The 26,378-nt window shown below is 41.8% G+C and overlaps 1 protein-coding gene across 1 annotated transcript; it reads left to right on the top strand.

Annotated features, from left to right (window-relative positions):
- The first annotated feature begins 2,305 nt into the window (after window positions 1–2,305).
- LOC311583947 (bile acid receptor-like) lies at window positions 2,306–25,980 on the top strand. The gene is made up of 11 exons (XM_084757951.1): window positions 2,306–2,856; window positions 8,423–8,548; window positions 10,606–10,968; window positions 13,320–13,460; window positions 16,526–16,668; window positions 16,763–16,867; window positions 17,002–17,101; window positions 18,037–18,150; window positions 19,883–20,008; window positions 20,733–20,846; window positions 25,215–25,980. Exons 2-11 carry the CDS (start codon window positions 8,485–8,487, stop codon window positions 25,451–25,453), a joined length of 1,509 nt encoding a protein of 502 aa, XP_084614077.1. The 5' UTR covers window positions 2,306–2,856; window positions 8,423–8,484; the 3' UTR covers window positions 25,454–25,980.
- Window positions 25,981–26,378: the final 398 nt, after the last annotated feature.

The raw sequence follows: 26,378 nt of genomic DNA, 5'->3' as shown, positions 1-26,378 counted from the left end.
TTGGTTTCATCATAGTAACGACCTCAGTGGCGTGATGGACCATGAAGAAGCAAAAGGATAATGCCAAAGGGGGAAGATGCTGGCTTCTTTTCCTGGAGATATAAAATATACATATAAATAAAATGCCTCAATGGACAAAACTTAAACACTAGTAACCTCACATTGAAAAAGGATAACAAACCAGAAGGTGGTGGCGCTCGCCTATAATCATAGCACTTGGGAGGCAGAGGCAGGCGGATCGCTGTGAGTTCAAGGCCAGCCTGGTCTACAAAGCAAGTGCAGGACAGCCAAGGCTACACAGAGAGACCCTATCTCAAAAAACCAAAAAAAAAAAAAAAAAGGATGCAAAGACACACATAGTACTTGATTTGTTTTTAAAGCAATGTTTGATTTCCTAAATATGCATCAGGAATATTTGTGTATATTTATTTGTTCTCATTCTATTTGTTGTTTGTTGTTTGCTTTGAACAAAGTCTGTATGTAATCTAGGCTGTCCTTGAACTGGATACCTGCCTGCCTCAGCCTCCCTAGTGCTGGGATTATATGTAAGCCTCATTACACGCAACAGGAATATTTCTTGTTGAACAGAACCATTGTTTTATTTTTATTTTTATTCTTATTCGTTTTTCAAGACAAGGTTTTCTGTGTAGCCTTGGCTGTCCTGGACTCACTTTGTAGACCAGGCTGGCCTCAAAATTACAGCAATCCGCCTGCCTCAGCCTCCTGAGTGCTGGGATTAAAGGCATGTGCCACCATGCCCAGCCACAAAATTATTTTTTTATTTTTTATTTTTTTACAAAATTATTTTTTTTAAATTTATTTATTTATTTATTTGTATTATGTATACAGATTTCATTATAGATGGTTGTGAGCCACCATGTGGTTGCTGGGAATTGAACTCATGACCTTTGGAAGAGCAGTCAGCGCTTTTAACCTCTGAGCCATCTCTCTAGCCCACAAAATTATTTTTTAAACAGAACTTTAATTATTAATGCAAAAGCATAGCTGAGCATACTGATGCATCCCAGCACTTGGAAGGCAGAGGCAGGCGGATCTCTGAGTTCAAGGCCAGCCTTGTCTACAGAGTGAGTTCCAGGACAGCCAGGGATACACAGTGAGACCTTGTCTCAAAAACCAAAGAACAAAAACCAATCAAAGAAAAAATTTGGCACAGCAGGGAATGTTGTGACAAGCCTATAATTCCAGACACTGGGAGCTGGAGGCAGGAAGACTGGAGGGTCAAGGTCGTCCTGAGTTACATTGCGAGATTGTGGCCAGCCTGGGCTGTGGGAGACTGTGTCTCGATTTAAAACAAAGACAAAAGCAGCAGTTTTGTGTGTCATGACTTGGAGATTTCATCACAAGTTCTTCCCTGCAGAAACAAGGAATAGATGAATTCAGCAAGAGTGTAACTACTGCAGAGTCAGACGCTGGACTAAGAATAAAGCAGCGGGCTGGAGAGATGGCTCAGAGGCTGTTCCAGAGGTCCTGAGTTCAATTCCCAGCAACCACATGGTGGCTCATAAACATCTATAGTGAGATCTGGTGCCCTCTTCTGGCCTGTTTGCTCAGATGCAGGCTGAATACTGTATAAATAATACATAAATCTTAAAAAAAAAAAATCAGCAAGTTAGACAGAACAGGTGAGTCATTAGATCGGGGAAGATGTGACCAATAAAATCTGAATTTAACAGTGGGATTGCAAGTAACCTTGCTCCTTTTGTTTTGTTTTGTTTTGTTTTTTCAAGACAGGGTTTCTCTGTGTAGCCTTGGCTGTCCTAGACCAGGCTGGCCTCGAACTCACAGAGATCCCCCTGCCTCTGCCTCCCATGTGCTGGGATTAAAGGCATGCGCCACCATGCCCAGCATAACCTTGGTCCTTAACAGTGCCTTAGAGCAGCTGTTCTCAACCTGTGGGTGCCACCCTTTAGGTGTCCAATGGTCCTTTCAGAGGAGTTGCCCAAGACTATCAAAATCCACAAATATTTACATTACGATTCATAACAGTAGCAAAATTACAGTTATGAAGTAGCAACGAAAAGAAGCGTTAGGACGGTCGGGTTAAAGGGACAAGATCGTGAGCCTGGTGTCTAACACACTTTGTTTATATAAGTGACATCTTATGAAATGATAGTGAAATTATTTACATATCTTGCTTGGACTTGATGGACTCTTACTTATCTCTTACTAATTAGCTATAAGGACCTGAGCAAGCACTGGTGTCTGGTGTCTATTTATTTATATTACATTTTGTTATGGAAGAGAAGAGAAACACAGGGGATAATACATACCCTGAACATTGTACTAATTTATAAACAGTCATTTATACATTTCATTGGTTTAGTAGCTTCTTTTTCTGTAGAGAAAAGAAGACACAAGACAAGCAATTTGAACTGTCCCAGCATCTGTGCTAAGGAATTTCCAATCAGTGTGGACCCCACCTCTTCCTGCACAACTCTCCCCACTTCTGCGTACATTACTTACTGGCTTGCAGAGACCCAATGTTTCATAGCTAAGGTGGAAGAATATCAGATTCAACCAAGAAAACAAAGCATCTGTTAAGTAAACACTACGGAGCTCTGGAGAGTGGGACCCAAAGGCCTCCGCCCCTGGCAGTCACGTTATATTTTGATTTATGTCAGCCTGTAATTGCCCCTGTTTTGACCCAAGAGAGGATTGTGTGGGATGTTTGTCTGTGAGATAGAGCTGAGGCAGTGCTCTGCAAACTGTCCCCTGTCCAGTCCCTGATTACCAGGAAAAGTGCCCACTCTGCTCAGCTGGGAAGTCAACGCAGTTGCTAAATCTATATTCTCCTTCTGTGAGGAAGAGGGCAGACCGTAGGGACACCACCCAATTGTGAGTATTTTGTTTTCTCTAAAATAAGACAAAATTTTAATCTTCTGTCTGAATTAAATATGGATGCTAATTCTGTTGTCACTTTAAGTGTTTACTAGACTTTATAATGTTAACAAAGAGGCATTTTTGAGAACCTTACTCTCTGCCATCACAAGTTCCTTTCTTTTCTTTTTTTTTTTTTTTGCAAAATTTAGTAAGCTGACTGTTATTGTTATTAAAGCTAATCCCCAAAGATCCCTACTATATGCAAGTTTGTGGCAGGCAGTAGATTTTGAAATTACACAGTAATATCATTCTTACCTATAGAAGCTCAAAGCATTTTTGGACTGTAGTTGGCTTTAGTTGCCATTTGATGTAATAATGTGAGCTGTTCAGGAATGATGCTCGATGCTCCTCTTGCTAAGTGAAACCTGTTTTTAAAGCAAGAACTCACTGACAATGTTTTGAGTCTTCAAGACTAGATTATAAATAGGTTCAAAGCAGTGCGGAAATACTTTGTATACGATATCTCTGTTGAAACTGTTACGATGATATAAATACAAAGCCTAGATTAGGGAAATTGACTCAAACAATGGTTCTATATTTCTGAAACATAGAATGTATTCATTTCATGGTTTCACTGACTTTCTAAATATTAGTATGTTTTAATTCTGCTATAACTTTAATCTATTAAATTATTGGCAGTAATATGAATTAAATAACTTTATTTTAAAAACTATATGCACAATTGTGTGGCTCTTTTTGCATGAAATATCTAGACTAGGTGAATAAAGGGAGGAGGCATGATGGCAAGTGTTCAGGAAAGAAGGTGAGGGTGGCACCTGTTGGATTTGGGGTCTGAGGAAGGCATTGATGTGCTCTGGAGTTATGTGATAATGACAGTTTCAGAGGATATGGATATTCTGAATCCATAGTTAAGGTTGAATTTTTTGAGTTAATAATATGTCAATAAATTACTATCAAAACTCTAGGTTAACAGTACACACTGGAAAGTGCCTTCTATATTCCATACTATACACTCCCATAAAGGAATTAATACACTTTAATTTCTGTTGTTGTTCAAAGACAGTCTTCTCATTTTCTCTGACTAGGGTAAATTCTCACTGGGGAACATTGCCTCAAAGATGCACGATCATGCAAAATCTTTTTTGATGATTTTGCATCAAAGAATAGCTCTGCCCTGCCAAGCATTTTTTTGTAATGATGTGTATTCTTTTAGAAGTATTGTAACAATGAAAACATTTTTTCTTCTACAGTAATCTACAAGGCTACATTAATTCATGTCATTCAGGTGGTACACATTATATGAGTAAATAAAAACTCTGAAATTCCCACTATGTACCTCTAGTTCTCAAGAGCCAAGGCTTCTCTTTTCTGTTAAAACTTCAGATAGATGAAATTCTTTGAGACCAATTTTTGATTAAGGAGGAGGAAACGCACTTATAGAATTAAGCATCATTTTAGCAGAATACCAGTCACAATTTTTGAAAAATAAATGTTTGAAGAAGTTATATTTATTAAAGGCAAAACAAATTTTGTCCATGCTGAGTTGATTATCTTGATAAAAACTCCTCTTCTAGCTAAGCTATTTTGTTTTAAAATAAATATTTACTATTAAAGATAATGAAATGATGGTCATGTAAATTACTAGTCTATTTTTAACACAAGAATATACATCCTAGGATTAACAGATAGATATGATTCTATAGATAGATAAGGTGAAATAGTTAGATAATGTCTTCAAAAACCTCAGAGACCTACAGAATATGGCATTTAAAGATGCCTTTATTATTTTAGAGATTCTTTGACAATAAGACAGGTTAGCTCATAGCAAACTCAGCCAACTTCAAAGAAGATGATGAGCATCAATGAACCTCCTTCTAGAGATGTCTTCAAATGTGGCAAACAAGTCTCTGGGCAAAATGTCCTCGTTTCTGCCACAGACAGATTTCTGCCTAAAAATGGGCACGCTTGGATTGGATGCAGACAGAGTTGATGGCCAAACTCTGCCAAGACAGGATAAGCAAGTCCTTAATAGTTCCTGCCTCACAAACATGTCTGTCAGATATACTGGGCCAGAAGGCTGAAGATGATGCTCCAGTGTTATAGAGAGTTTTGGGTGACTGTTCAGGCAGCAAACTGACTCTGTCATTTTCTCCTTTTGGAAGCTTCTAACTTGCATTTCCTGTCTACTTAGATAATTAATTTTATTCCTTCTCAAGTCTCTGATGGGGTTGAAGACCAGATAGTTTTGTTTTACAATTAAGCTTAGTTGTTTAGGGGTTAAGATTTTTTTAGGTCTAGATAGCTGTTTTAAATTGATAATGATGAGATATGATAGATATTGATTTACATTCAGAATTTTAGACTCCCCAAGATAGGAAAGGTATTTTCTTCAAGGTTGTCAAATACAAATAGCCAAAACACTATGAATGTAACATTTATACAATTTCTGATTGTTTCATGGTTCTTCTTGCTGTAGGTAGTTTATTGTATATATATATGTAATAATATAAATGAATAAATAAATAAATATAAAAGAAAAATAATAAAACAACAGGAAAAAGATAACAAAACGGAGCCCTTCCAGATCTCTGGAGATGTTCCTAGCAGGACAGAAATTTTCTCATGCCTCTAGTTTACTAATAATCTCCTTGAGAGTTTTTTAGTTATGTTATGTTATATTTACTTATTTGTGTTTCTTGTGCGTGTGTGTTCATATGCAGATGCATGTACTGTAGAGGGCGTGTGCAGGGCGGAAATTAACTGCTGAGAAGTTGTTCTCTTTTTCCATCAAGTCATCAAGTCATCATGCTTGGTGGCAAGTACCTTTACACAAAGGTCCATCTGGTTGACCCTATAGAATGTTTTTAAACTAACTTTAATAATATTTTATTTTTGAAAGTTTTATTTTGCTGTTTATCTATATACAATACCCCCATTAAATACTTTAAGAACTTTATTTAAAAACTTGCAAATAGAAAATATTACAGTAAAATTAAATGTTAAAAGTCTGAAATTTTGTGAAAAATTTGAGGATAGAAAAGTGCCAGGTATTGTGGTGAATGCCTTTAATTCCAGGACTTGGGAGGCAGAGGCAGGCAGATCTCTGAGAATGTAAGGCTGGCATGGTCTACAAAGCTAGTTTAAGTACAGTCAGGGCTGTTACACAGAGAAACCCTGTTTCAAAAAATCTAAAAAACAAAACAAAACAAAACAAACAAACAAAAAACACACACACACACACACACAAAACCAAAACAAAAGAGAAAGAAAGAAAATGGTGCACATAAAATAGACATGCGTTCATAGTTTGAAAAGCCTCTGTTGGCTTTATGTATACATCTTGTGTAGGATTATAGCCAGGCCAGATCGGATGGGAACAGATCTGATGTAGCCAGTATTTCACTGTTTTTTTCCCCAGTGTTAGCAGAATGTGGTTTTCGAACATTTTTATTTATGACATGAATCCCGACAGACACTGGCATTATTATAAGGTACTTACCAGCGGTCAAAATGCCACCACTTTCATTCAATATGGCTTTTCAAGCCAGAAAAATCTTATGTAAATAGAGTTGACTGATTTTAGTATTCAGTCTGTTCAGTTATTTTATGCTGTGCTATATAAAGCTTAATGATAAACAGAATCTTTTGTTTGTTTGTTAGTTTGTTTTGGTTTTTGAGGCAGGGTTCCTTTGTGTAGCCTTGACTGTCCTGGACTCACTTTGTAGACCAGGCTGACCTCAAACTCACAGAGATTTCCCTCCCTCTGCCTCCAGAGTGCTAGCATCAAAGGAGTGGCAAGCCACCATGCCTCACTCGGAATCAATTTTAAAGATGAACAATAACCTCAATATTCCATATTCATCTGGATCATTCTAGTGTCTAAGTGAGACTCAAAATAGACAGTTAGAAAGAACAAGACGGTTTTGCTAAAATTAGTACACAAATTAGACCAACAGCATTCTTTAAAAAAAATGATTTATTTATTATATATACAGTGTCTTCCCTGCATATATAGTTGCACAACAGAAGAGGGCGCCAGATCCCATTATAGATGGTTGTGAGTCATCATGTGATTGCTGGGAATTGAACTTAGGACCTCTAGAAGAACAGACAGTGCTCTTAACCTCTGCGCCATCTCTCCAGCCCCACCAACATATTCTTGTTTTTTTTTTAAAAAAGATTTATTTATTAATTATTATGAATACAGTGCTCTGTCTGCATGTACACCCGCAGGCCAGAAGAGGGCATCAGATCTCAGAGATGGTTGTGAGCCATCATGTGGTTGCTGGGAATTGAACTCAGGACCTTTAGAGGAGCAGTCAATGCCCTTAACCTCTGAGCCATCTCTCCAGGCCCCCATTCTTGTTTTTGAAACATAGGGCCTCATGTAGCCTAGGCTGGCCTTGAACTCACTCTGTAGCTGAGGCTTTGAATGCCTGATCCCCCTTCCTTCACTCCCAAGTGCTAAGGTTACAGGACTCTGTCACCACATTCAACTCAGAATTGTTGTTTTTTAATATGGAGAGTTATAGTAGTGGAGAGTCTTATAGACTTATAGACACGGAGAAATAGACATACATGGTGGTATTATTGGAGTTATTACACTTTAAAGGAAACTTCATATTGAAAGCACAGTTACCCAGAGGCATCGCTCCTGTTTCATCATACAGTACATGTCATAAACGACTGTTGTTGTACCAGCAGTGGCCTGGGGGGAGCGCATGTGCTTTTAAAGGAGCCTAGATCCACTAGGCAAAACAGTACACAACTTTCAAACATACTGCTATTGGAATCATCTTCATGCAGGGAGAAATTTTGGTTATGGGGCTCACATTGTTAGGGTCCGGGTGAGCTGCTGAAGAAAGACCCCAGACTCAGGCAATATGCAAAAGCAAACAGCATTTATTCTGCAGATTTCCAGCATGCAGGAGTCACCAACTTCACAAAATTATGACCCTGAAGTGAGCTTGCAGGCTTAATTTAGAGACAGTTAGGGAGTTTCCAAGGGTGGTTAGGCAATCTTTACAGTCATTGGTTGGCAATGGTCTAGGGACAAGGAGGCACCAGTGCTTAGGGACTTCCCAGGGTAGTTACTAAGTCATTGTTTTTGGCTCAAGACGGGTTGGAGCCGGGCTCCAACTTCTGCAAAGTCCGGGTACCATCTCATATGAAGCTGCTCTCTTCTGTGTAGAGCATCTTCTGTGTCCGGCCAAGGAATATCACTCAGGCCAGGCTGGAGGTTCTGGACATACTGCAGTATGATGGAGCATTCATGCTCAACAGTCATATCCGGGTTTGGTAGCAGGGTGGTGGGGTTCAGGGCCAATGATGGATTGTAATGGATGCGAAGTGCGTTCAGAAGCAGGCACTGATGACGGGCTGAGTGGGCGTTGGATAGACAACAGTCTGGCCGGTTTTTCAAAATTTCCTCTATTTCGTGAGGGGTGGTTATGATCAGTTCTTGTCTCATGATAATTTTGTTTGCATGTGTCATCACGCCTGGCTTTACCTTGTCATGTAATAAAATCATAAGTAGTCGGTTACAATTTCCTCCCCTCAGGTTTCATTCTGAAGGTGGCTAGCATCGCTGAAGTAAACAAAACAATAGAAACGCGCCAGAGAATGGCAAATACCTATGTCACTACATCTGATGGGTACTATCTGGCTGAGCCCACACAGTATTATGGTATGTAATTTTAAAAAACTTCAGTACAGCTGTTAATAGAGCATTTCTTTGTGTGGCTAGAGAGATGGCTCAGCAGTTAAGAGCATTGGCTGCTTTTCGAGAAGACCAGAGTTCGATTCCCAGCACCCACATGTTGGCTTACAACCATCTATAATACCAAGTCCAGAGAATCCAATACCATCTCTGGTCTCCTTGGGCACCAGGCATATAAGAAGTGTACAGACAAATATTAGTGCAAATTTACACACACACACAAAATAAATAAATCTGAAAAAAATGTTTCAATTAGAAAAAGAATCAACTTGCAAAAGTTGAAGTTGGTTTTAAGGAGCAATGGTTTGTACACAAACCTTATAGTTGTCATGCTTGATACATTTTATTTTTTAAAAGATTTACTTGCATTATTTTTAATGTGTGTGTGGTTATTTGTAGCACAGGTTCCCATGGAAGCCAGAGGCATTGGATCTGCTTAGAGCTGGAGTTACCGGCCTTTGTGAGCCACAGATTGGGTGCTGGGACCCGAATACCAGTTCTGTGCAAGGGCAGAACTCATTCTTTCCCCATCCCCCCCTCATATATTACATCCTGACCACAGTTTCTTCTCCCTCCCCTCCCCCAGCCTCCCCCTCTACCTCCATCCTACCTCATATTCGCCCCAATGCTTCCTGCCTCCTCTCAGAAAAGAACAGGCCTTCTAGAGACATCAACCAAACATGGCACAACAAGCTACAATAAGACTAGACACACCGCCAGGCATGGTGGCGCACGCCTTTAATCCTAGCACTTGGGAGGCAGAGGCAGGTGGATTGCCGTGAGTTTGAGGCCAGCCTGGTCTACAAAGTGAGTCCAGGACAGCCAAGGCTACACAGAGAGACCCTGTCTCAAAAAACCAAAAACCAACCAATCAAACACCTCCCAAAACAAACAAACAAACAAACAAACAAACAAACAAACAAACCAAAGACCAGACACACCATCATGTCAAGGCTGGGCTGAGCAACGCAGTAGAAGGACAAGGGTCCCACAAGCAGGTGAAAGAGCCAGAGACATGTCACCACCCTCCAGCTCATTTAATGCACTGAATGAGCTGTTCAAACAAAAGGCTGTTTGCTGCTGTTTTGTTTTATATGAAATCGGTGTTTTTTTTTTCTTTTGGGGTGAGTTAATTTGTTAATGTATATTGTCTGTGGCCTGATTGTGCTAACTACAGATGTAACTGTCAGGGTTAGAGACAGCTGTGGCTCAACAGAGACATGGAGTTGGGTTGTTCTTCAGTTAAAAGGGTTAGCTGACTGCACGGTGGGGTCTGAAATAAACTGAGCAGGCTTAAGGAGCACAATGGACATTCATTCACTTTTTTTTTTTTTTTGGTGCTGCACACCTGTAATCCCAGCACTCGGGAGGCAGAGGCAGGTGGATCTTTGTGAGTTCCAGGCCAGCCTGGTCTACAAAGGGAGTCCAGGACAGCCAGGGCTACGCAGAGAAAAGCTGTCTCAAAGCCTCCCCCCCCCTGCCCCCCCAAAAAAAGTCTTATTATATAAGGGTATTCTTTAAGGTCCCTTGGGCTGGGCAGGTGTTTGGAAAGTCCCAAGACCCTTCTGGAGAAGAAGCCCAGGACAATGGGCCTACTTAAAGCACTGCTAGTGGTCAGCCTGCCTTTGGGCCCATGTGTGCGATGCTGAAAGCGGTCTTATGGTGCCGGAAGCTTTCCCTGCTAATGTGACAATAACCACAAGTGTAAGGGGGAAACATAGTTAGACATCTGGGATGTAGTCACTTTTCCTTAAGGGGAGAGACCAGATTGGTGCATGAAGCACTAGCAACGAATGCCCTTTCTTCTGGCTCCCGATCCACTTCTGTGTACCTCTGGGGCTGTAGCATTTATTAGGCACTGTAGTTCCGTTTCCTGTGTTCCCATTACACTGGACAGCAGGCCCTGAGATGTGGTGAGGGTGTGCAACTAACTTTCTGCTGAACATAAAACATTTTGAAGTTTGAAAACAATTACGAACGTTTGACTTTTTATGACTTATTCTTTTTTATGTTAATAAAACTAGATATTTTGCCAGAACAAATCCATTATCCGCTGTGTGACATGGATTTCCAAGAACCACCCTACTGCCAGTACTCTGCTGCTCAGTTCCCCCCAACCTTACAGCCCCCATCTTTACAAAGCCATCTCAACGCATGCGGCTTGGATCCACAGTACAGCGGCGGGAGCTGGCACGGACTCGATGCTCGTGAGTCAAGTCAGCCCACTTACATGGTTGTTCATGATGGTGAAGACGGATTCCCTGGGATACCAAGGTCCAGACCAACGTGTTCTTTACGCTGGAAGGGACAAGATGAGCTGTGCATGGTCTGTGGAGACAAGGCGTCAGGCTATCACTACAATGCACTTACCTGTGAGGGCTGCAAAGGTAAGGGCTAAGGCACAGTGAAAAGGACAGCGCTGCACACACACACCCACACACACACACACACACACACACACACACACACACACACACAAGCACATACACACACAGAGGCACATGCACACACACACACAGGCATATGCACACACATATGCATACACACATGCACACACACATACATGCACACACACACACAGGCATATGCACACACATATGCATACACACATGCACACACACATACATGCACACACACACACACACACACACACACACACAGACATGCACACACACAGGCCCGCACACACACACACACTGCTTTATAAAACATGAGAAACAAAGCCAGGGAGAAGTATGCTTAAAGAGGTCAGTCTGTGTGATCAAAGGCTGGAGAATAAACTCTTCTTCTTCTTCTTTCTTCTTCTTCTTCTTCTTCTTCTTCTTCTTCTTCTTCTTCTTCTTCTTCTTCTTCTTTTTCTTCTTCTTCCTCTTCTTCCTCCTCCTCTTTTCCCTTCTTTTTCTTGAAACAAGGCCTCAGTGTGTAGCCCTGGCTGACCTAGAACTCACTATGGAGATGAAGTTGGCCTTGAACTCACAGAGATATGTCTGCCTCTGTCTTCTAGGTGCTGGGATTTAAGGTATGAGCCACCATTCCTGGCCCTGGTTCTTTTCTTTTCCTCTCCTCTCCTCCTCGTCCTCCTCGTCCTCGTCCTCCTCCTTCTCCGTCTTTTTTGAGAAAAGATCCCTCTATGCAGCCCGACTGTCCCGGAACTCACTGTATAGAACAGGCTGTCTTTAAATTCTCAGAAATCCATCTGCCTTTGTCTCTCAAGTTTTGGTGTTAAGGGAGTTCACTACCACGTCTGTCTCTTTTCATTTTTGATGAAGACTGTCACATTTCAGTTTACATTCAATACATACAAGCAAAAACTTTCCTATTTCTAGAAGAATTTGATGCTGGAACAAAACATGGCATTTTATAAAAATCCGAATGTTAACCATGACATCTCTTTTAAAAATGTAGTTGATATAATTTACATACTTGGGAGAAAATTAGAAATAAATGAATTCCATGATTCTAAGTCAAAAGACTTTTAAAAAGTGGTTTGTAAAGAAAGAACAAACTGAAAGTCTGGAAGTGAGGGCCAGTGTTTGCATGTAGTGTTGGCACAGAGTGGAGGCATCTGAGGCTCTAAGAGTTCTGAAGCACTTCAGTACCCCGTTAACCAACGAACGCTAGGATGAGAATGCAGGCAAGCACCCTCAGAAACAAAACAAAACAATCCAAACAACAGAAAACAGTTCACCGACGTCAATAATCATGGTTGTTCAGGGTAAAAGTTTACCTCTAAATCGTACAACTCAACACTTGCAAGGACTAGCCAAATGACGGCTACAGGAAGTGAGGTAACAGTGTCCTAAGTGGAGCAGTAGGGCAGCGATGCTTTTGACATCAGTAGCTCACTGTTACAGCTGAGCTGAGGAAGCCCGCACAGTTTTGAAACCCCAAGTAGAACTTTTCCTTCCTTTGCTGAACTGAAATGGTGAAACTCCATCTCTCAAGTGTCTACAGGGAGAGAATGAAGGCGGGGCTTGAAATGGGACTCTGCCTAAACTCAGCCAATCTCACAGGAGCGAGAGCAGGGAGGGGCAGGGCTTAAAGGGAAGAGCGGAGCTTTTGCATAGCCAAGCATTGCAAACCGGAGAAGAACGGTCTGCAGGGGCATGCCTGCTTCTGTGGGCTGAAATCAACCTGGGAGAGCCTAGAAAAGAGAGGCTTTTCCTGACAGTTTTGTTTTAGGTGACCACGTATTCCCTCAAAGGAACCCTAAGAGATGCTTTCTGGCATCTTGATATTCTAAAACAAAAAAAATGTAGCTTTAAACACTCTTAATCGGGCGTAGTGGCGCACGCCTTTAATCCCTGCATTCGGGGAGACGGAGGCAGGTGGATCTCTATGAGTTTCAGGCCAGCCTGGTCTAAAAATTTGAGTCCAGGACAGCCAAGGCTACACGAAGAAACCCTGTCTGGAAAAAACAAAAGAAAACAAAATAAATTTTATAGGTAATTTACCAATAATAGGGTAGAGAGTTGTCTTAGTGCGGTAAGGGTACTCACCTTAAATTTTAGATGTTACAATGAAAGAGAGCACCTCAGGACGGAGTGAGCATACCAACTACAAAGAATTAGATAACTTTCCAGATAAATGTACATTTAAAAATTACTGAGAGAACTCCCCTTCATTTTATTGAAATAGTCTAGCTAATTTGTTGACTTTACTATAAAGGTAAAATGTTAATAAAAATGAGAAGTAACTAAGATGATCCCTGTTAAACTTTGACAATTTCTGTTGCTAGGTTTTTTCAGACGTAGCGTTACCAAAAACGCGGTGTACAGTTGCAAGAACGGTGGTGGCTGTGAAATGGACATGTATATGCGTAGAAAATGCCAAGAGTGCAGACTGAAAAAGTGTAAGGCGGTGGGGATGTTGGCAGAATGTAAGTGCCGTTGTGTTTGTGCCTTGGCTTTGTTTCTCTGAGCGGGACTTAACATTTTTCCAACCTTACTTACCTGGCAGGGGAGACATCGCGGTCATGATGATGCTTTTCCCAAGGCTCATCCATTGTACTGGGCATGTGCTGACCGCTATGATTTCCACAAACGTGGGGAACTTGGGTGCATAATTTGTGTTACTGGGGGCCGCACTCACACTCTCCTCTGTCCAATAAAATTGAATTAAAAAATAGTAAAATTAGCCGGGTGTGGTGGCACACGCCATTAATCCCAACACTCGGGAGGCAGGTAGATCGCTGTGAGTTCAAGGCTAACCTGGTGTACAAATGAGTCCAGGGCAGCCAGGGCTACGCAGAGAAACCCTGTCTCAAAACAAACAAACAAACAAACAAACAAAACAACAACAACAGTAAGATTAAAATATTTCCAACCTTACTGAGAACGTAAAGCATTCTTCAAGAGAGCTTTTGAACATGGCCATATATGCACAGCACCCACATATGATCGGCAGTTGCTCAATATGGATGGCCCATTATCAATTTACATAGTGATTTCCATAATGTTGCACTGTACTATTTTGCTCTATTTTTGGAATCAGTCATAGTTTCATCTTAATTAGAAGTTCTTTGGTGGCTGCAGAGTTAGCTCAGCAGTTAAGAGCACCTGCAGAGGACCTGGGCCCAGTTCCCAGCAGCCACGTGGCAGCTCACAATCATTTATAACTCCAGTTTCAGAGGATCCAGTGCCCTCTTCTGACTCTGTGGGTACCAGGCATGCATGTAGCGTGCATACATACATGCAAGCAGAACACTTGCATGCATAAAATAGAATAAATCTGAATAATAATTTTAAAAAGATCCTGTATTTTTATGTTACTTAGCCTAAGATTATATACTGAACTGAAAAATTATATACTGAATTTAAATGTGAAATTTAGTTAGTAGTTCCTAAACGCCTACCTGATATCCAGGTATGGGTGTCAGGACCTGCCTTCAAATGCCATCACAGTAGAGGTTAGTTGCTTTAACACATGAGCTTTGGGAGACACAGTTCAGTTCAAAGAAACCCTTGAAGTTGTCTTTTATTTTACTAATTTAATTTAGAGGCAGGATTTTATTATGTACCTGGCCTGGAACTTGCTATGTATGCCAGGCTGGTCTCAAACTCAGAGATTGTCCCCTGCCTCTACTCTCTAGTTTCTGGGATTAAAAACATGTGTCAGCTGGGCACGGTGGTGCACGCCTTTAATCCCAGCACTCGGGAGGCAGAGGCAGATGGATCTACAAAGCCTGGTCTACAAAGCGAATCCAGGACAGCCAAGGATACACAGAGAAACCAAAAGAAAAACCAAAAGAAAAAAAAAAAGTGCCATTATGCCCAGTACAAAAGTTGCCTTTTAGCATTAAGAAATGTATGCAAAAGGGAACTCAGAGTCTCCCAAGGACTCTGTAAATAAATCATCTTTCACGTCAAAGGGGAATTGACGAGCACACTTATCGTGATTGGTGGCGTAGGACTCACCCACACGTCGTTCATACGTCCGTGTCCTCCACCATTGCTGTGGCTCCTCACTTACCCCTCAACTGTCCTAATGCTGTCATGTGTTAGTGCTTTGAGCATCCATTTCCCTCTTCCTACTGTTCTCTTTTTCTTCCTCCTCCTCTTCTCCTCGTGCTTTTCCTCATTCTCCCCCCCCCCATCCCCTTCCTCTTTTTATTCTTCTTCTTCCTCACCCTTATTTTTCCTTCTTGTGGTATTGAGGGTTGAGCTCAGATTTCTCACGTGCTAGACAATCTACCACTAAGCTATACACTGAGACTCCTTTTCTACTCGAAGCTATCGAAGCCAGGCTCTGTCTGAACTGCCGAGGCTGGTATTCAGCGTGGGGTCCCCTTGTTATCGCCTCTTGTGTAGCTGGCGTTACAGGTGTGGACTACCATGTCTAATACTTGATATGTTGTAAATCGGCTTCATATCTTTGTGTGTTACTTTTCTCTAACAAGTAATAAAATAATATAGAAGGCTTTTAAGGTTTTGTTCTGTCCTATACTTCAGCTCTGTATTCACTTTCTTTCTTTTCCTTTTTGCTTTTTTGAGACTGGGTTTCTCTGTGTACCCCTGGCTGTCCTGGACTCACTTTGTAGACCAGGCTGGCTTCGAACTCACAGCGATCCGCCTGCCTCTGCCTCCCAAGTGCTGAGATTAAAGATGTACGCCACCACTGCCCCACTCAGTTTAATTTTAATAGGTATGCTTTAAATTGTTACGAAAGTGGCAGGTATAATAATACTTGCATAGTTTGAGTAATGATCTGTGGTAGCTGCTGCTGGTCCAGTAAAGCCACAACTTGAAGATTAACTACTCTATAAACATACCCATCCTCAGGCAATGAAGAGCACACACTGCCCTTGCAGAAGAACTGAGTTCAGGCCTCTGGGTGGCTCACAACCAGCTCTAGTCCCAGCTCAAGAGGATAGGACACCTGGAGCATCCCTCAGCACCTGCACTCACATGGACATTCCCACACACAGACTCACATAAATAATTAAAAATAAATCTTTAAGACAGCAGCGACAATCGCAAACCCCCAATGACAATCCTCAAATAAATGTTCCTCACGTTTGAAGAATTAAATGCTTTTTCTGGTTTACAGGAATATTGGCTTAGTTTATTTCGAAAATCCTAAGGTAGTCTTTCTTAGCCTTCTTACATAAAATCAGTGGTAATAGTTATAGATAAGGTAACTCTACTACTATTTAAAATGACAATTCCATCTCACTTCCAAGATGCAGTTAATATGTAAATTTATTATGTAAAAATATAAACATAATTTGGAAATGAAAAAATAATTTTAATCTCTGTCTGCTTTAACTGTGTTTTCAAGCAGACAAGTAACTATGATGGGAGAAGGGACATAGGAAATTTAGTTGATCCACACATGCATAAGAGACGTCTATGACTATTTCCTCATTTCAGGCCGTTTTCATCAAACTCTACAGTGTTGTTTTCTGAGCCCAAACTGCTTTGTGTGAATTTTGTGATGTCACAGGTTTGCTCACAGAGATCCAGTGTAAGTCGAAGAGACTTCGCAAGAACGTCAAGCACCGGCCCGCTCTTCGCCCTGACATCCAAATGGAAGACGAAGCAGCAGACAGCAACCGTGTGTCACCCACCACCACATCTGGCAAAGGGGCAAGGCTTTCCTCCCATACAGTCTCTTGTGTGTAACTTATGGACGATGTGTGTAATGGGCACACATTACAGGCGCCCCTCTGTTCCCTTACAGGCTCAGGAGAGCGTGGCACTCACTCAAGAGGAACGCCATCTTCTGAATGCCGTAGTGACTGCTCATCAAAAATCCATGATCCCCCCAGGGGAAACATGCCTGCTTGTATGTATCCATTACTGGCAAGACATAACTTGTAATGAGTGTTATTAGGAAAGGACAGCAAAAACAGTTTAAAAACTTCAGTAGTCTTCGGAAAGAAAGTCCTCCTTATCCTTTTTACTCCTTTTGCGGACCAGCTGCAGGAGCACTCCAACCCTGGCCTAAGCTTTTTGAGGCTCTCAGAGGCAGCACTCCTCCACATACACGGGCTGGTGAATTTTACCAAGGGACTCCCAGGTAAAAGTCTGTTTCATTATTTTTTAAGGTTGATTTATTTTTAATGCTTATGTGTTATGTGTGTTTTGCCTGCAAGTACATGTTCACACTGTGTTCATACCATATCACGGAGGCCGGAAGAGACTGTCGCATCCTCTGGAATTGGAGTTACTAGTGGTCGTGAGCCACCATGTGGGTGCTGGGACGCGAACCCAGATTCTGTGCAAGAGCAACAAATGCTCTTAACTGCTGCCTCTCCAGCCCCAAATTCTCTGTCCTTAAGGTAAAGGGATAGTATAAAGGAATATACAGCGCAGTGGCAGAATGCCTGTCTAATGTGTGCAAAGCCCTGGCTTCAATAGAAAACCCTTATTTTTCCAATAATGTTACTTCTAACCAAAAAAAAAAAATGCTTATTTTATTTACTTCAATTAATCATGTGGGTGACAATCTAAATATTCGCAAGAATTATTATAATGATGTAGTTCTTTTTTAGATGAATCAGGAAACAAAGTCGGTTCCCTGTACAGTACCAGAACAAAACACAGTTGGCCAAAACAGCGTTATATATAACTCAGTTTCATTGTATATTTACAGGTACAGAAACGCTTTGTAAAATTACATCCTTAGAGGCTAAAGCAACTCTGTTTGAGTGTCACCAGCCAGGCACAGTGGTGCACGCTTGAAATCCCAGCATTCAGGGAAGCAGTCTGATCTACAAAGCACGTTTAGGTAGACAAGGCTACACAGAGAAACCCTGTCTTGAAATACAAAAAAAAAAGAAAGAAAGAAAGAAAGAAAGAAAAGTATCACCACCTAGTTCTGCCCTACCATGTAGAATCATATTCAGATTTGAATTTATATGCTATGGTTGATAAATACATAAATACTTGTAAGCATGTAACTTGTGAACACTATGCTTTGATAATCTGTTTCTTCGTGCTTTTTTTTTTAAGGCTTTGAAAGTCTACCCAATGAGGATCAGACTGCACTGCAGAAGGAGTCAGAAGCTGAAGTGCTGTTCCTCCACCGAGCCCAGCTCTGCAGTGCAAAGGACTCAACATCCAGAAGTAAAAAGAAAAAAAAAGAGATTTTTTTTGAGACAGGGTTTCTCTGTGTAGCCCTGCCTGTCCTGATACTCTTTCTGTAGACCTCGAACTCAGAGATCTGCCTCCTATGTCTCCCAAGCGCTTGGATTAAAGGCGTGCGCCACTACCACTCAGCTACACACACATACTGTTTTTTGTTTTTGGAAATAGACTCTCATGTAGCTCAGGCTGCCTAGAACTCACCGTGTAGCTGAGGAGGAGCTTGAAGCTGTGATGCTTCTGCCCTCACTGCCAACTGATAGGTCCCCAGATGAAGATGCCTCCATGCCTGGTCCATGTGGTACTGGGGATGGACCCAAGGTCTTGTGCATATTAAGTGAGAACTCTGCTAATTCAGTGGCATCATCAGTCTCTTATTTAATTTTTCATTTTATTTTTCCAGTTAGTGCAGGAACAAATGTCTCATAATAGCTGCTTACAGTTTTCTAATATAGTCATCTAGCATTTTCTCTCAACAAAGTCATTCTTTTTTAAAAATTTTTATTTAAAGATTTATTTATTATTTATACGGTGTTCTGCTCGCATGTGTACCTTCCCACCACAAGAAAGCACTGGATCTCATTACAGATGGTCATGAGCCACCATGTGGTTGCTGGGAATTGAACTCAGGACCTCTAGAAGAGCAGACGGCGCTCTTAACCTCTGAGCCATCTCTCCAGCCCCCAAAGTCATTCTTTTAAAAATTGTACTTTTTTTTTTTGAGACAGGGGCTCTCTGTGTAGCCTTGGCTGTCCTAGACTCACTTTATAGATCAGGCTGGCCTTGAACTCACAGTGATCCTCCTGCCTCTGCCTCCCAAGTGCTGGGATTAAAGTCATGAGCCACCACGCCTGATTGTAAAAATTGTACTTTAAAAAAATTGTACTTTTAAATTCCTGTGAGGATTTCATACATGTATATAAGTATTTGGATCATACTAACATACAAAGAGAAACCCTGTCTCGAAAAACTGAAAGAAAAGAAACTCACAGCCGTAGACTACTTATTTGTGGGACACCTCTGCAGTGGGGTGACATGCTATTTAGGCTAGTGTTGAGGCAAGTATCTAGTATCTCAGTTCCATAAAATACAGAAGCATTTTTTTTAGGCCAATAAACCCTGTGAATAGAGCAGGAAAACCATCACTGTTCTAAGTGTGTGAATGCAATAATTCAATCCATAAAGTTGTGTGTTGGTTGAGGCTGTGGGAAGAAGCAAAATGACAAAGCCAAAACCAAGCCAACAAAGCATTTGCCAGTGATGCCTGCTGCCTTCACTAACTGCGCTTGCTACAGTGCATAACCTTCTAAAATGTACTGATTTATTGCTTGTTCTTCCCGCACACACTAGACCATAAGGTGGCTGATGGGAGTCCCTTGATGATTTAGGCCGTGAGTGCTTGAACGGTGTTTGTTTGGGAGTCCTCCCGAGCCTCCGATGAACTGTGTGGTGCGGGAGGGTGTGTGTGTTTAAGAAAGTCATTCTTTATAGCGTTGTGGAAAAGTCATTTTGGAGGGTCTTCTGTACAATCTTTCTACAAAACACGAACTATTAATATGGTTTTATGTTACAGTAACAAAAGTGATAACGATACCGTCTTAGAGGATTGCTTTTCACGTAATAGTTTTGCTCAATTCTGAAAAGATATTGAATTCACTATCTGTATAATGATTAGGAAAAAAATATCAGACTTGGTATTTTTCTCTTTTGCTAGGTCCCGTGAGACCACCAGAGCCCCCAGCTCGCACACTGGAGGCGCATGATCCAAGGGGTGATGGAAACCTTTGTTCTTTGGAAAACTTTTTCAAGGAAGCCCCCCCGCCTTCCGCCACTCTAACTGGTACATCGCGCGACACAGAACAGCATCTTGGGCGGACATGCTTCCGTTTCTTCCTCTCACTTTATTGCAAGGAGAATACCATGGGCTTTTCTCACACTCGACAGGTTTCTCTGCTAAGACTGTTCCTGTGGTGGCGAAAGCATTTGTAGACACAGTCAGTGCATTTGTTAATGTAGGCAGATCATCAGCTAGCGTTCCATTCTTAACCATTTTCTTATTTTGGCTACAGTGTGGCAGTTCTTTCCCTATTTAGGTGGGAAGCTATGTGGGGCCTCTGAATCATTCATTCTGTGGGGTGCTTTTCAAAGGTTCCCAGGATGATGGCGTTGTAATATACAGCCAACATCCGGTATTACCCATAGACTGTGGGTAGTAGGGAGCGCGTTACTGTGGATAATACAGCTACCCAGAGAGGGCCTTCCGTAGGCTGAAGGCTCTCAGCGCCACAGCCTCCTGGGTGGTCCATGTGGAGACACGCACGCTGCCATTGTTCTGGTCTTTCTCAATAGCACACCTAATGTGCCCATCATTGAGGTTCAGGCATGAGCTTCAAGGGCACAACGAAGACAATTGTCCTTGCTGGCCATCCCCAGACAGCTACCTAGAACCCCGCCCTCATTTCATTTTTCTTATACTAGTTTGAGAGAAAAGAAAAGATAATCATGATGTGTTCGCTTCTCGGCTACATTCTGATGAAAATTCACTTTATATTAATCTTTTTCAGGTATTACTAAAGACTTTATTGCCTCACTGTCTCACTTCTGCAGAAGAATGAGTGAACTTAATATAACGGATGCTGAATACGCTCTGCTTACGGCAACAACAGTGCTTTTCTCAGGTAAAAACCGTGAGTAGTAAAGGCTCTGGGTGACAGCTGGTGGAAGTCATAAAGTTCTTGCTTAGTGAACTATTAACTGCAGGCAAGTGTGCCAATGTCATTCCATCACAGTCTGCTTTCTATGAGCAATCCTTACGCTCACCACCGTGTTTTAGTTTCTTGCATCTTTTTTTTTTTTTTAATTTGAGGCAGGGTTTCTCTGTGTAGCCTTGCCTGTCCTGGACTCACTCTGTAAACCAGGCTGGCCTCGAACTCACAGAGATCCACCTACCTCTGCCTCCCAAGTGCTGGGATTAAAGGCGTGCGCCACCACACCCGGCTAGTTTCTTGCATCTTAAAAAAAAAAATGCTTTCTTGCCCTCGTGGACCCTTGGATATACTTTCCCAAGTCCCTCATAGAGGAAGTTTCTTTAGGGAATTAGCTGTATTCTAGTCCCCATTTTACTCCTACACTCACTCCTGAATCCTCCATAGTCGTATCTCACACCATCCTCTCCAGGCCACTACAACCTGCCAGTATCTTCAGGATCTTGGCGTTGCTGATTCTACTGGTCAATTCTTGGTCTTTGTCTTTCTTGACCCATCAGCTGTGTGTGGTAGAGAAGGAAGAGGGCACCCTGTTTCCTGTGAGCCCTTGGGTGAAGTTTTGAAGCCACTGGCATATTAGAAGGATGCCTCAGAGTGTGTGTGTGTGTGTGTGTGTGTGTGTGTGTGTGTGTATGGTCTTCTTGACATGCCTGTGGCCCGTGTTACATACTGGCTCTAGGTTGAAGCGAGACAGCTGCTTAGCATGGGTAACTCACTGCTGGAGCCAATGGAACTCTCCTAGGATACCCCTGGCCTGTCTCCTACATTGACCAGGACATGCCTGCATTCTTTTAGACTCTAACTTTCTGTGATATTGGGGCTCATGAACGCTGCAGTGCAGCTATATTTTATTGTCCGCTTTCCAGTATTATGCTTCATCCCAAGAAGCTTTGTAAGCAACTGTGTGATGAAAAGGATAGACGAAGCCGGGCGTGGTGGCGCACGCCTCTAATCCCAGCACTCAGGAGGCAGAGGCAGGTGGGTCACTGTGAGTTCGAGGCCAGCCTGGTCTACAAAGTGAGTCCAGGACAGCCAAGGCTACACAGAGAAACCCTGTCTCAAAAAAAACAAGAACAAACAAACAAACAAAAAAACCAAAAAAAAAAAAAAAAAAAAAGAAAGAAAAGAAAAAGATAGACAAAAATAAACATGCATTTAGAAGGCTGGAGCGATACAGTGTTGATTGTCATGCGAACTTGAGTATTTGGAAAACCAGGTCAGAGTGTTACCTAGGGACAGTTCACCCCAGTTGGGCCATGAAAGTCTTACTTGCAGTTCAGTGTGGGAATTAAGCTACAAATTCTAGACATGCAGTCCCTTAGAGCCCGGTGTGCTGGCTGTGGGAGGAGTTCTCTGCCTCTGAGGAGTGGGACTAATACTGCCTGTGGCATCATCCTTTGTTTTTTTCCTGTGGGATCTTTTAAACAAGGAACATGTCGTGCTGGCTACATTTAACAACGTTTCAGTGGGGCCAAGGGCTCAGCTGGATTATAAATTTGTCATGAACATACTTTTAATTAAAGTTTTATGGTTAAAAAATGCTTTCATCACTTCCCTTCAGTTGATCTTTATTTAATGTCCTTTTTTTTTTCAGAGCTAATATTTTATTCCCAACGACTTACTCACTCATAATCTTGTCATTTCTACTCACGGTTAGGTGGAAAGTGCTAGGCTCTCCTGGTAGACCCCAGTCCGGCTAGCCCTTGTCTCAAGAAGTTTCCACTCCTAACCACACCGCCCGCCCACCAACACATAGAGGTGTTTTTGGGTGTTTTTTTTGGGGGGGGGTTAGACATTTAAAAAATCTTATTATTTACATATTTATTCAGTGTGTGTGTACATGTCATGGATGTGGAGGTCAGAGGACACCTATGGGGGTTGGTTCTCTTTTCTCACCACATGGGCCCCTGGGGCTTGAACTCAGGTAGTCAGGTTTGGTGACAGCATCTTTTCTTACTGAGCCATCCCACTGGCCTTGGCAGCTTTATTATTTCACTGAATTTCTGCGACATTACCCTCTCCATATTTCTCTGTTCATTGCTATTCTTCCCGAGTCTTCTGTGTTCTGTCCACTTCGTCTCTCACGGGACTCAGTTTTCTCTTTAAAGTATTTCATTATTTTATGCATATGTTTTGCCTACATCTACGTACCAAGTGTGCCTTGCGCTGCAGAGTTCGGAAGGTGTCAGCTCCCTTGGGACTGGGGGTTACAGATAATTGTGACAAGGCCTCGTTTCCTTCCCCACTCACTTCCTTCCTGATCCCATCCTATCTCTTGGCATTGAAGGCCTGTGTGTATTTGGTGCTCACAAACTTATCTATGAGTTTGGTATGCTCCTCTAGAGTTAATTAAATAAATAGCCTCCTCAAGATTTCCATGGGACTGTCCAGCAGGCACGTCAAATTTAAAATACCCAAAACTGAACTTCTGAGACCTCTCTGCCTCACCTTTCATATTTCTCCTCCACCCTTACCAAACGGAATCGCCGTCTTCCAAACTGCATGTACAGGTTTGTTTGTTTTTAAATCCTTAATTTCTTTTCTTTCACCTGTACTTGTATCACACAGGAACCAGATCTGTTGGCTCAGTCCTAAGACCTAACCGCCTCCTACTGTAGCTAGCCCGAGTAGCATAATTAAATGCACATTTCTAACTGGATTTTTTTGATTCTCTTGATTTGATTGGAATATGGACACTTTCTCCATTAGTACGCGGCAGGAGCCTCTGGAATGTAAGCCAGACCATGGCATCCCTCTCTCTGTGGCTGCCGATGGCTTTTCCTATTTTGCATAGATTAAGAGCAAAGCCCCTTCTATAATTCTCTGCCGCCCCCTTTTAGTTCTCTACCTGGCCGCACGGCTTTTGGCACAGAAGTCCCTGGAGCCTTGCACGCTCTTGCGCCGCGTTCTACTCTTCTTGATGCATCTTTTTCTCCCTTTCGTTCAGATGCCCATATGATGCCATCTTTCACCGTTTCATTATTTTATTTATTTAGTTTTTTTTCCTTTCACTAGTTTGGGTCTCTGTTAATGTTATTATATGCCTGATTAGTCTTTGCAGACTAGCTACCATCCCAGAGTCTTATCTAGTTCCCCGTTTACTTTTCTCCATAGCACATCATTATTTTTGCTTTTAAAAATTCTATTTACTTTTATCGATGTGTAGCCTGTTTGTGCAGTGTCTGTGCGTCCAGAGGAAGGCCTCATACATATCCTCTGGACTGGAGTTACAGAGAGCTGTGAGCCACCACGCGGGTATGGGAACCAAAGCCCAGGGTCTGGGAAGAACAGCCAGTGCTCTCAACTGCTGGTCCAGCCTTCCATTTTCAGTTTTTTAAAATTTCGAGACGGGGAACTTACTTTGTAGACCAGGCTGGCCTCGAACGCACAGAAATCCACCTGCCTCTGCCTCCCAAGTTCTGGGATTAAAGGCATGTGCTACCACTGCCTGGCTCCTCTGTTTTTACTCTTAAGCTGTGTATGTCTCTCTCCTTCCCGACTCCTTCCACACTAAAAATATAAGTACGATAAAGGGAGAATATTTTGCCTGTGAGTTTCAGTGCAGTTTGGCTAGCAAAATGACTGGATGAATGAAGGCTGATTAAGCCTTCAGAAACCCCTGGTCAGCTTGTATCTCACAGTAGGAACCCACAAAGTCTTGTGCTTTACTTCCTGTTGACTGTAGAGAGGTTACTTATTCCTGTTTCAGTTTCAGGCAAAAAAATAAAAAATAAAGTTTCAGGCAAGCCCTCATGGCTGTTACATTCCCAATATGTCCTTCCCATGTGACATTAAGGAAATTGCTTAACTCCCTACATTTCAGGGAGCTAATCTGAAATATGTGATAAAAATAGAATGTGGCTCAACAGAATATCGTGACGATTAAATTAGTGAACAAAGACAATTTAATTAGCAAATCTAATGTGTATTAGGGCTCTGTAAGTACTTGTGGTTAGTATTGTTTAATAACTGCATTATTTTAAGTACAATCATCATTCCCACTACTTTATTAATTTTTCTTTTTAAAAAATATTTCATTAATTTATTCATATTACATCTCAATTGCTAGCTCATCACTTGTATCCTCCCATTCCCCCCTCCCTCCCGCTTTCCCCCTACTCCCCTCCCCTATGTCTGTGACTGAGGGGGCCTCCTCCCCCTGTATATGCTCATAGGGTATCAAGTCTCTTCTTGGTAGGCTGCTATCCTTCCTCTGAGTGACACCAAGCCTCCCCCATTCCCACTACTTTAAATCAACATTAAGATAAATATGTTTTTCAGATCGTCCCTGCCTTAAAAATAAGCAGCGTGTAGAAAGCCTACAAGAACCAGTTCTACAGCTTTTGTTTAAGTGTTCAAAATTGTACCATCCAGAAGACCCGCAACATTTTGCTCGCCTCATAGGGAGGCTTACTGAGCTGAGAACTCTGGGTCACAGCTACTCGGAAATCCTTAGCGCTTGGAAAACAAAGGACCCCAGGTTGGTTATGTTCTTCTCTGAGAAATGGAATTTGCACTGACTTTACCGAAGACTTAGAGTGTTGAGGTGTGTCTTAAAATTTCAAAACCAAAATCGGATGACTGATTAGAAAAATACGAACAAAATCATCGTGTTATCATTCACCCCATAAAATGGAAATCTGAAGGGCCCATCAGATTTTGTGGAAGTTTGGACTCAGAAGATGAAGACCTTAGGATTCTTTCTAAGATTATGTGGAAAAGAAACGATGGGGCCGTATAGTACTTGGGAGACGAAGGCAAGAGGATCTCAAGGTTAAGGCATTCCTGGGCTATATGGACCTCACCTCAGAAGAAGAAAAAAGAGAAGAACCGATGGCCATTGTTTCCTCACAAGTCATCACCTAAAGAAATGAATTTTTAAAAAATTTAGCTGAAGCTATATAACATATAAATGTGAGCAGAGGTTATAATTCGGATAAGGTAGTTTGCACGCCTCACTGATTAAGAAGAGCACATCGATGGACTAGAAGCTAGTACTTAGAATCTTTTTTTTTTTTTTTTGGTCACAGCATTTCATGAATGATTAAAGAGGAACAAAATCTATTCAAACTGTATCTGCTTCGTATTTTTAATAAGTATATGCTAATTGTACAAAATAGTGAGTTTCATTACGAAAACGTCGTACATGTATGTTAGGTATTTCTGTTCTATCCACCGCCCACCTGTAATCTCCACATACAGCTGACGCCCTTCATGCCCCCAATAGGTCCCTTCTGCATACACACCCTAAATATACAGATCCACATATGCAAGAAAACACTGGATTGTAGTCTGAGTCTGGTTTATTTCCTGTTAATAAAACCTCCATCTGTTTTTATGGAAATGACATAATTTCATACCTCTTAAAGACTGAATTGTGTGTATATATCTGTCCATATCACATTTTATTTACCCATCCATCTGTTGATGGTAACCAGTGCGATT

The sequence above is a fragment of the Acomys minous genome, assembly GCF_964271855.1.
Source record: "Acomys minous genome assembly, chromosome: 14".
Classification (NCBI taxonomy): domain Eukaryota; kingdom Metazoa; phylum Chordata; class Mammalia; order Rodentia; family Muridae; genus Acomys; species Acomys minous.
Note: the sequence above shows the minus strand (reverse complement) of the source record. Positions and strands in the feature narration are given on the sequence as shown.